Source organism: Carya illinoinensis, chromosome 7, assembly GCF_018687715.1.
Source record: "Carya illinoinensis cultivar Pawnee chromosome 7, C.illinoinensisPawnee_v1, whole genome shotgun sequence".
Lineage (NCBI taxonomy): Eukaryota > Viridiplantae > Streptophyta > Magnoliopsida > Fagales > Juglandaceae > Carya > Carya illinoinensis.
This window is the reverse complement of record NC_056758.1, coordinates 40,631,932-40,644,147: the sequence shown is the minus strand read 5'-3', so window position 1 is coordinate 40,644,147 and position 12,216 is coordinate 40,631,932. Positions and strand designations below refer to the sequence as shown.

Here is a 12,216-nt window from a genome sequence, read left to right as displayed (position 1 = left end):
TTATTTCTAGAGAAGAAAGAATGGGAAATCTTCAAGGTACTAGGATTGGGAGACATGGCCCTTCCATAACTCATCTTCTTTTTGCAGACGATTTAATCCTTTTTGGGGCAGCCTCAGTCAACAATGCAAGCATCTTTCTCAAATGCCTGGATAAATACACTTCTTGGTCGGGACAAAAGATTAATCAAGCAAAATCTTCCATTCACTTCAGCAAAAATACCTCCTCAAATTCCATCAGAGCAGTAAGGGATATTATAAATTTCAAAATCTCTCCAAAAAATCTCAAATACCTTGGCCTTCCTCTAAATTTGGACAAGAATAACAAATCTTTCTATAATGGCATCTTGGAAAAAATTCAAAATAAGTTGACAGGATGGAAAGCAAAACTTCTCTCTCAAGCTGGAAGAAATACTCTAATTAGATCAGTGGCAAGTTCTATCCCAGCCTATGTAATGTCAACCATCCTCATTCCCAAATCTTTGTCAAATAACATTGATAAGTCTTTTATGAGATTTTGGTGGGGATTTGACCCTAAAAAATCTCACAATCTCACTCCTAAATCCTGGAAGTCCATTTGTAAGCCAAAATCGATGGGTGGCATTGGAATTAGAATCACATCCACTTTCAACAAAGCACTCTTGAGTAAAATGGGCTGGTCTTTCTTCTCAAAAGACACAAGTCTCTGGCATCTTGTTCTTTCTAATAAATATTTGAAAAACTGCTCTTGGTCTGAAGTTCAAACTCATCCTACTGACTCTAGATTCTGGAAAGGTCTTGTTAAACAGAGGGATTTTCTTGCTTCAAGCTTTTGCTATCAAATCAATAATGGCACCAACACCTTAGTATGGCAAGATCCTTGGATACCAACTCTTCCCCCCTCCCCCCCCCCCTCCCCCCCAACATCCCAACTCCTTCTTCTTCTAATCACCAAAGGGATTTGTCACTAAGAGTTTCGGAGCTAACTTTAGAGAATCCAAGAGTTTGGAATACCCTGTTACTACAAGCCCTTTTCTCTGAAGAGACTGTAAATGAAATTGAAAGAATTCCTTTTGCTCAATATGAGTTTTACAATCTGAGAGACAACATTAAATGGCTTCACCACTCTAGTGGTATCTTCTCTATTAAGTCAGCTTATGCTGCTCTTAGTATCTCTTCCCATATTCATAACAATTCTCTTTCTTCACACACTTGGAGAAATCTGTGGAAGATGCACATACAAGACCGCCTTAAACTGTTCACTTGGAAAGTTCTCAATAACATTCTTCCCACCAGGTCATTACTTAATCAATACATTCCCTTAAATGATGACCAAATACCATGTCCAATCTGTTTCTCCTCAGAAGAAACCACCTCTCATTTGTTTCTCTCTTGTGCATACTCGAGAATTCTTTGGAGGCAATCCCTATGGCCCTTGGATATTGAAAGTCTTTCAGATCATAATATCACCAACTGGATTCTTTCCATCATTGGACCTGAGAGGAAGTTACATATACCTATCCACAAGGCCCATAATTTCCAAATCTTTGCTATAGTAGCAATGGACGACCTCTGGTTTTATAGGAATCAGATTACTCATGGCTCCCAACCTTTGTCCATAAATAACTTTGTGAGTAACGTCCTCAAAAACTTCAAAGAACACAGCAGAGCTTGGGAAACTTTTGATGGACACAACAATCTTGAATGGAAACCACCTCCTTTAGGTCAGATTTCAATCTCATTTGATGTAGCAATCTGCCTATCAGGAGGCACGACAACAACAGTAGGAAGAGATCATTTAGGGATCATAGTTGGCTGTAAAATAGAATTCACTAGATCTTACAATTCAAATTGTGGAGAGGCCCTAGCTGCTTTTCTTGGAACTCGGCTTGCTTTGGAAAAACAGTGGAAAAACATCATTCTAGAAGGTGACTCCCAGTAGTAATTTCAGCATTGCTAGACCACAACAAAATTTTAGATTGGCTTATTCATGGTCTGATCAGAGATGCAAAGATGCTCCTCAACAAGTTTGATTCATAGACAGCAGTAAAAATTCATCGGACTCAGAACCGATGTGTGCATTCCATTGCGCAGTGGGCTTCTACAAACTCAGTGTTTAGAGATATACCCAGTACTAAGATTTCAGACTGTTTGTTGAATTTCCATAGTGGAAAGGATCCGCCTAGTATAGATTTATAATTTACAGCTTTCTAGTTTGAGTAATATGTATTTTGAACTCTGTTTGATTAATGAAAGTTATTCTCAACTTTGAAGGAAAAAAAAATAGATAGAACGGTAACTTTATTTTTTTTAATTTTTATTTGAAACAAGTTCAAGATGTCTAGTTACACAAGGAAAAGATTGTTAGGACGTAAAGATATTCCTTAACCGGATAGGAAACCCCTTCTCAAATCCAATCAGATGGAATTGATATCCAAACAACCCTATCCTTGAACCGGAATAAGAATGGAAGAGTCCAGCAACCTGGTCGATTGACTTGTGTAACCGGACAACATCCTTCTACGGAAACGTCAACCGGGATCATTAACTTGTGCAACTAGACATCCTCATACTCCTACAAACGCAGTAGATCAACGTCCCGTCCACCACGCAAGGCGCTCCCGACGGCTCGAACGCTCGGTCCCAACCACACTAAGCCACCGATGACAGTTCTGCAGCACTCGGTCGTACACCACTGCTCCGGACGGCGACGGGACTCCTCTGAAGCGTCCGAAGTATGAAGGAAACAATCCGCTTTATCCTGGAACGATTATACCGAATTCGTCCAAGTGAGTGCTGATATATATTATTTAAATCTTTAGCTTGTAAAGATTGTCGGAGGTTTATTTTCTCTTTTTTTATTTTATTTAATTTCTTTGAGGCGTCGGTAACCCAATTCAGTTATTTAGGGTTTTCTATGTTCACACGATTATACTCCTGTGCTTTGTTAGATAGAAATCACGGGAATCGTTAATGAAATGTTTATGCGGGATCGATATATATATATATATATATTAACATAAATTCCAGTGCTTCTATTAATTGCTCTATTTATGCCAAGATGGGATCCGATTGAGCAAATAAAGAGATTTGCATTCAGAAAAGGAAGGAACAGTTGACCAAAAAGGAAAAATCGAAAATCTTTGAGTTTGTGCTGTTAATTTTTTTATTAGATTTTCCTGTGCAAGATTTTTCGGAGCAGGTGTTTGAGAAGGTGCCTCATAGAGGTTTATTTATAAGAACTGAAATCTTGATTTTCTATTATAAATGGTACTCAGATGTTCGATGATATCATACCCTAGAGATAATATCATGGGCGTATGGTCAGTTGTCGCTGCATTGATAGGTTAGGTTTTGGTTTCATTTTTGTGTAGATTTTTTTTTTTGGTAGATATCTTTGTAGTAGGATACATACTATTACATTTTTTAATGCTCTAGAATTTCCCAAATGAGTCAGTAAATCTTGGTTCTCGTGTACTGCTATAAAAGAATACTTAAGAGTCTTTTGATATACAAGTGTGACCCCAAAATCTTAAAAATGTGGTTACTTGAATTGCTTAGTTAGTTTGTGATTTGCTTTCATGATTGTTCAACGCTCTAGGATTTTAAGATGGGAATCAGTAAAACAGAAGTGAACTTGAGGAGGTTGCTTGCAGCTGCACCTCAGCAACAAAACCTGGCAAAACTTGCACATGTATGTCTAAAGATCTCTGAAGTGAAATTTTAATTCCGCTATTTTTCTTCTCCCTTGAACCTTTTTTTAATATATCTGGCGGTTATAATTTTGGTGAAATACCTTTAATGAATGATATCAATCATGTGACTTTGCAGTATGTTGCTACATTACGAGAACAGTTAGAACAACTGGCTGAAGAGAGAACTCCTGATGGCTTACCCAGGTCAGTATGGTCATTGACTTCCCTTTTCAGTTCTTTGCTTCTGCTCTTAGTTCCTTCTAGATTTTATTTTACTAGTATGAGTATTCATTTGTAGCCATTGTGTGATTTCTGCCCAGGTCAGTCTAGGGACCCATTACTTTGAGGGTACCCTTTACCTTCAACTACCTGGATGCTTAGGTTCAAGGTAGAATTTGAATGTTAGTTTTGACTACCTGGAATTGTCCGATGGAATAAAATGTAGATATTTTCTGGCCCATCCAATTAGTCAATATTGTGTGAGGTCAGTTTTGGACCATGAAGCACTGTGTCAGTGACTTGTACAGGAATACCTAATATATCATGAGTCATAGACAAGAATGCTGAGGCCAATGGTTCTTGAGATGTAAGATTTCTTTGATATAATGCTATTTGTAAGATTTAATCCTTATGTCTAGGATTGTATGGCTTTCTTTTTTTAATGATTAATTGATTCTTCATTGTTAGTCTGTAAAATCACCACTTGTCCCAAAAACTTAGCTGGTGGAAATATGTAGATTTTATTATTTGTTTTATATTAACTATCAAAAAATAATTATTTGTTTTATATTCTTAACATTCCCCCTCATGTGTGGGACATTCTTTTCCTCAATGAGTAGGCCCAATATGTTGAATATTGAATTAAATGGGTAGAGTGTAGAGTCAGGGTTGGAACTCAGAACCTTTGCTCTGATACCATGTAAAATCACCACTTGTTCCAAAAGCTGATGTTTGACAAAAATACTTTCTGATTTGCCTTGGTTTTAAAAATCTTCACTCTTGGTTATTTGGAACTGCTAATTCAGGTGTTCTATTGGCGATGCTACAATTCTTAGGGTTTACATTTTATTTGTAATAAATATCTCTTGAACACATATACACAGGGTTTCAAAGGCTATGGTGAACGATTATTCGGAGAAGATCGAAGCGATAGCTTCCAAATTAGCCCCATTGGTGCGTGCATATTAATTGGCAATCCTGCATGTTGGTTTCTATATGTCCCTAAGATTATGTTAACATAAATATGTTTCTGTTTTTACTGTTTTTTTATATACTTAGGATTCATATATTTGTTGAGTTTAGATGAGACCTTCCTCATGATCTAAATTAAAGTATTCTAGGACAATCGGATTGTTCTATTATATATAATAATAGAGTTTTTTTTTTTTTTTTTCCTGCATGAACTAAAGATGCCTAAAGTACTTTGCATGCTGATGTCATTAAATTTGAGAGGCAAACCAGAACTATTTTTGGCAAACAAAACCCATATGAGTGGTTAGTCTGTAGTGACAGAAGTGTTGGGCATTTTGGTTGATTCCATATTTTTGAATACTTCTTTTAGTAAGTGATATATGGAAGTCTTAGGAATGAGTGGGATGGGCATTGAGTATCCAGAGAATCCCATGCTGTTTCTGGCTTCAATGTGTGCCAATGAATTGGGATTGAAAGGAATAATGATTGGAATTTATAAATGTTCATGCAAGGTTCAAGCTCTAAATTCATTTGAACCTAGTGGGCTCTGAACCAAGTAATTTCTTGTGTTTGCTGCTATTCATTTCTTTTCACTGGTACGAAATCATAGCTCTGATTAGTATGATTTGGAACAAGAATGCATGTAGGTTATTAACTTTTGTATTTTTTTCGTCTCTCTCCTTCATATGGTTAATCGTTGATCTCTTTCAAAATGTTGTTCTGATTGATGACACTTGGATAAAGAATGTAATATTCATTTTGGCACATTACTGATTCAGTGATTTGTTCCTACTTTCACACCCTGCTTCATAATTTTTATCTTATGTGATTGCCTTGTTTCTTTATCAACAAGTCATATCTAAATGCGACGTATGGACGTTCTCATTTCCTAACAACTTATGCCCTCTGCAGGCTACTCAGCCTGGTGTGCAAGTATCTGAGGAGCCCTTTGCAAAGATGACCATGCATGAAAGCCCCAAAACAGGAGCAGAAAATCATGTTCTCCCTACTCCTGGACTAAGGAGAAGATTTGTGTATGTGAATCTGTGGTAGTTGGAATTAGCATGATTTGGTTAAGTCCTTTGCTCTTTTTTAGGCCATGATGTTAACTTTGGATAGTTTGGCTCATTGACCAGGCCTGGATCAAATACTGAAGATAGAGTTCATGAAAATGCTGAGGCTGTTTCATCAGCACCTATCAAACTTGATGCTGCAGCACAAGCACACATCGAAAAACACAGGCAAATTTTTAAGCTTCTCTTGTTTTGCAAAAATGTATATTTTCATCTGTAAAAGCTAGGTATTTGTTATTTTTTCACCCAAGCACTGTCCATAAAGAAATTTGCTGTTTTAAATCCTTTTTCCCTTCTCTCTTGCCACAGAAAGCTTCAAGAGGACTTGACTGATGAAATGGTTGGGTTGGCTAAGCAACTTAAGGACAGTAGTCTCATGATGAGCCAGTCTGTGCAAAACACTGAAAAAGTAAGTACCCACAATTTAAATAAAAGTCTGTCTTCACTTTAAATATTTATAGTTGAATTATATTAGATGCATGGTTTTTATAAGTATGTTACTTGTTTAAAGAGAATTCTGGAAGAATTGATCATACATGTTCTGGAGGAGGTGGGGGTGGACGTTTGAACTAATAACTTGAACTGTAATGATTGAATTTTTAAAATTGGTAAATTAGTTTTACTTTCTTCGTTTTCATGTTTTGGAGTTAGGCTGATAATCACTTAAGTCTCATAACATGATTATGGCTGGTTTCAGGTACTTGATTCTACAGAGAAGGCTGTTGAGCATAGCTTGGCAAGCACTGGCCGTGCCAATACACGAGCGATGAAGATATACTCTGAGACTTCCAAGACCACATGCTTCACATGGCTTGTGATCTTTGTGATGACATGCATTTTTATCATGGTTGTGCTTCTGATTCGCGTCACCTGAAGTACTTGTCGAGTCAGCCACACTATTCTTTCTTCCTGAGGTTTGTTCTACCATCTTTGAGATGATGTTGGCAACCACTTCGTATGTGTAAGACTGTCCACTTATGAATGTCAAGATACAGCTTTCAGATCTAGTATAGTTGCACATCACCTTTACATTTAATGCACGAGACTGTGATAAATGGCCACCTACTTCGAAATTTGCCTGTGTAATATGTTCTCCTGTCGTGTGGAGGAGACACCGGTTTCCAAAGATTCCCTTGCGTCATACTTCTGAGCTCCCTACAGGATTCCCTTTCAGTTTGTAGCAGTTTATTTTTCAGATTTTATAATGTGTTGTTTGTTCTCCAAACATGTGTGCATTTTTTGGACGCTTGATCACCCTATAAAGTCTTTGTAAATAGAGTTTCCTAATATCCAAGTCTAGAAACAAAAAAGAATTCTTTTACCAATACACGTATCAAATATGCTCTCCTTTCCTACATAGTTAAGAGTAATAAACATTTCCCGGCCAGCATGTCTTTCTTCATAAAGAAATTCTATGCGAGTATATTGTTTATGTGACGGCAATGTAGATATTATGGGTAGAAATCTTCCTTTGTTGATTTTCCGATGGAGAAAAATCTTGTAGAAGTAGATCCGAGGTTATTCCTTCATGTGGTGTATTGTATATGGACAAGCGGAGTTTCAAGACAAAGGAAAAGTTGGTGGCGTACCTTGAGGATCGGATCGATGTCTTCATCAAAACCCTTCATAATTGAATCTTTGCACGTTTTAGTTTTTCTATTTCAGGTTTTCAGGACTTCTCTATTCTCTTCTCAATTTCTTGATTTGTGTTTCTCATCTAAAACATTAATGTTTATTCCGGCAACATTTTATTTGATTATTATTAAGTTTAATTTTTGTTTACAATTGAGTTGTCTTAGGAGGATAATGAAGAAAACAAGCGTCATAAATGTCATTTCCTTGAAATTTTCGCCTAGTATTGCCTCCATAACATAAAAACATGGAAAAGTCTAGTTGCAAGCACACTTATGCATTAATATATGCATTAATTTATTGTGATTGGTCAAAAAGTAGATTTTATTAAAAATAGTGTTAATTTAACTTTTAAATATGAAAGAATTAATATTGGTATGCAGATTAATACGCGACTTTGCTTGTATGGAACAAAATTTTAAAAACATAGTTCTCCACCCTTGGGATTAGAGGTCAAGATAAATCCAACATTCTATGAAACAAGCAGTGATCCCCAAGATAGAGATCCTTCCTTGTACTTCAACAAATTATTAGGGGAATTATCTAAATTTTAGGCTGCATGAGTGTTACTAGAGTTTAATTAATTGTAGCTCCCGTTAGTGTATTTTCTATGTTTTTTTATACATATATTTTTTCACATGTATTTTTTTAATAATTTTAAATATTAAAAAAATTCAAAAATCATTAAAAAATATTTTCTTAATCACTAAATTAAAAAAATAAAAAATAAAAAAGAAAATCCCAGCAGAAGGCTAACATTTTCATTTAAAATTAACTTGGTGAGGAGTACTGCCAAGGCAAACAATTGGAAGGGTAGAGCTTGCCCAACTGGAGTAGTACTGCCAAGGCTGTAGGGCCACCCTTGGAAGAAGCATCGGCTCCCCGTACTTCATGATGCTTGACCCAACTTTTTAGTGTCAGGATATAGGCTATGGACTGTATAGCTTGCCCAGGTCCCTGATCTCCTCCCCACAACACAACCCCCCCCCCCCCCCCCCAAAAAAAAAAATTGCGTACGGCATACGACAATCAGGATATGACCAAAAAATAAAACCCAGACGCTGGGTGAAATTGATGATCGGCTCCGATGAAAAACAAAAAGCATAAGGCATCAGCTCAGACCCAGACTCTACCCAGAATGTGGGTCGAGCCAAAAATAAACGGTTAACGTGGAAAGCATCTTTAGAAGTTGAAAAGGTTGAACCTTTTGGAATGAGAGGGGGAGAAGAATTAAGGAGATGCAAAAAAGATTTTCTGGATCTTAAAACTAATTCTCTGCAATTCACACCTTAATTGAGCTTAATTCCAATTAAACGGAGCAGAAATATCTTTTCTGCCATACATTTACTCGAAACAAATATAGATAATTAATCATGAGGATACTTTCAATGAATTCATTTACTATTTACATTCCTTAATTACTCTGTCCTTAAAAATAGAAAGAAGAATACAGACTTAATTATAACAAGAAAGAGCACAACGGTAATAATTATATGAACTAGCTACAACATGAATAATATTATTGCCTTTTTAACCGGTTCTGATCTTCTTGGAAGGCTTATTGTCGAGTGCAATGAATATGGAAGCAAGATCGTGGGGGACTTCGAAAAACCTTTTTGGAGTAGGGCTCATTTTTCTCCTTGCCATCCGGGGTTTCTTGGGAGCTGGTGGGCATACCAAGGGAGACTTCAAGGTGTGTTCTGACGACTTGGGTGTGTGACACTCTTGATCTTCATCTTCTAAGAGTTCCTTTGTTTCGTCTGGATTGACCACTACTACTTCCATTGCATGATCGAAGCTTCGAGTTCTTGGAACTGTTCGTATCGGCGTAACTGGCCGAAATTCTTCTACAATTCCCAGACCCATTAGCCAATAAAAGATCAGGATCGAAGTACTATAACTCGGAGAGAGATTTCTCAAGTGACCTTTGATATATAGCAAATGCACCTACCGAATTAAGAGAGAGAGAGAGTAGGCGTGCTGAGGCAATCAAGTGGGAGATGATGAGGGGTGCTGAAACACAGAGAGAAGAGAGAGAGAGAGAGAGAGAATGAATGTGAGGACGAATGTGGGGGGGGCACAGACGGGAATGATGAAGACGTATAACCGGAATAGTCGGCAAGGAGCGAAGAAGGAGACAAAAAAGAAACATTAAAGTAAAGTAAAATTAAATGCGTGTGCGGCGTGGGAGTGAGGGTTACATATATAGATATTATTAGAAAATTAAAATATATATATAAAAAAAAGGGAAAAAAGAAGAAGAAGAGAAGCAACGCAGCCTTTAAGTAAGCAAGAAACGGACAAGAAAGATCATAGATTCAAGAGATCATGGCTCCAGCGCTGATCTCTTCATGTGGTCTCCCGCAAGACTTCCGGGGGTCCGGGGGTGGGCTCTGCGACTTTTTGGTGTTCTCCTCCTTTTCCCACACCTCATCAGTTTCAACTTTCACCCCCCCACATTAATTCCCAATTTGCTTCTCTCTTTCCTGCAAGTACTACGTACTTTACTTCTGCCTCAAACTGGGTAATTTTTTTTTTTAGTCAATTTTGGCTTTTATGTTGTTTGTTTGTTTGTTCTTGATCTTGCAATTTGCTTTTCTTTTTTCTTTTTTTTTTGAAATTATTTATTTATATATATATTTTTTACTTTTTGGTTTTGAAAATGAGTAATAAAACAAATTCAACTGATGATCTAATTAGGTACGTAAGAGGGTGGGTTATGATAGTCTTACTCTAAATAATTAATGTACGTAGGTCAAAGGGTACAAAATTACACGTACAGCTGCTTGCCATATGCTTAAAATTGATGCCAACACATAAATTATTCTAGAAACCCCGAGTCTGTTCTTTCTACAGCTCCATGGAAAAAAAAAAAAAATGCAAAATTTTGGGCAGATTGACGGTCGGATTAATGTCTCTTAATTCAATGGCCGGTGAATGGGCGCCCTTAGGATAAGACCAGCTTGAGAGCAAAAAAACTGATTAATTTTCCCAATTAAAACGATAAAGCTGGACTTTAATCATTAATTTATTAAGCATGGCTAGCATGAATGTCTACTAGACCGCGCGGTCTAATATCATGATCATCCATCCCACGTAAAGTTAAAGAAAAGTGGGAATGAATGAGCTTAATTAATAATTACGCTTAATTAATAATTACTATAATCCAAATTATAATGAAGATAAGAACAGATTGCTTAGGATCCAAACCTAATTATATATATATATATATATATTTTAAGTTGAGAGGCAAAAGCTGCTAGACTCACATCATTTTTAGGCCAAGAATTTATTCTCTCACTCTCTCTCATGTGGTCAAGTGTAATCTGGTGATTCAGTCACCAACAGGGAACAGCAGCTAGGGGGCCGGGATATAAAAAAGCAAGCATTGGAAGGTAACAGAGTGGATGACATGTGGGGGATTGCTTTTGCCAGACTAAACCTAGCTTGCTGCTTGTGGAGGGGGAAATTAAAAGGATAATTAAATGGCAGGTCGATCGGATCTAGCCATCCAGCATAGATTACGTGGGAATAAAGGAATGTGAGTTTGGACTGAGACTGCCATATTCATCATCATTCTCACCACTGTTTGGATGGTTTTTGTCCCCCCGATGATCTCTTCGATCCCCCGTATCATGACAATGAGCTAAAAACAATGAAACGTACATTTCATGCGTGGTTCGATTCAAATTAAGTTTCCTCTGTCACACAGTAGTACCAGTACTACATGATATTAGAAAACTATATTATAAAAAAGAGAAAAAAAATGATCTTGTTTCGTAGGCCTGCAGTTATTGATCTGATATTCCTTACTATAATTTTCGTAGCTGAACGATCATCTCGATCCCTCTCTCCATATACAAGAAGCTGATTTATAATAAACATATATTACAAGCAACTATATATAATATGAATGGTAGAGATAAAAGTCAACAAAAGTTAGTCTTTCTATGGTAACCACTAACCTAATTAAACTCATCATATATAAGTTATATACTTGGTCATTAGAAATTCTTATTCACAGTTACTAAAGTCAACAAAATTAATGAGTACTACTGGCCACCCTAGCTTAATTATTTATTTATTGACAAATAATAATAATTATCCCCAACAGGTAAAACTTGTTAGTAATTACTTGAATATATATTTATATATATATCACTTGAAATTAAGTACATGATCGTGAACAAGTAAATATTGTTTATGACGTCAGAAAATAAATAAATATATATATAAGAAATTATTTATAAGAGGTGAGATCGAGTTTTTAATACCAACATGATCATGAAAGGTGATTGATCTCTATATATAATAAAAGGAGTGATATTAGTTGGAAGAATATTTTATGACCATGCTGCATGGGACCATCTATATATGTCTGTTTCATGTGAGCGATGACAATATCCATGTGGGAAAGCATGTGATGGGTTTCAAACAACAACCATCAATCTCTTTGTTTAATCTATTTTGATATTTATAAAGTTCCTCGGATGCCTTGAAAGTCTACATCCATCATCGTCTTCTATTATTATAATTTGTTACAACTAAACAAAAGAGCACTGCCCTACTCTTTCTGATCTATTAAATCTCAAAGTAATATTATATACAGTTCTAAAATAATGTATAAATCTTGTATATAGTTAGAGCTC

At 36.4% G+C, this 12,216-nt stretch overlaps 1 protein-coding gene across 1 annotated transcript; it reads left to right on the top strand.

Moving 5' to 3' along the window:
- Positions 1 to 2,369: 2,369 nt before the first annotated feature.
- On the top strand, positions 2,370 to 7,160 carry LOC122317258. Its single transcript, XM_043134244.1, has 8 exons — positions 2,370 to 2,765; positions 3,578 to 3,670; positions 3,808 to 3,875; positions 4,775 to 4,844; positions 5,775 to 5,896; positions 5,999 to 6,103; positions 6,245 to 6,344; positions 6,633 to 7,160. Exons 2-8 carry the CDS (start codon positions 3,587 to 3,589, stop codon positions 6,807 to 6,809), a joined length of 726 nt encoding a protein of 241 aa, XP_042990178.1. The 5' UTR covers positions 2,370 to 2,765; positions 3,578 to 3,586; the 3' UTR covers positions 6,810 to 7,160.
- The last annotated feature ends 5,056 nt before the right edge of the window (positions 7,161 to 12,216 follow it).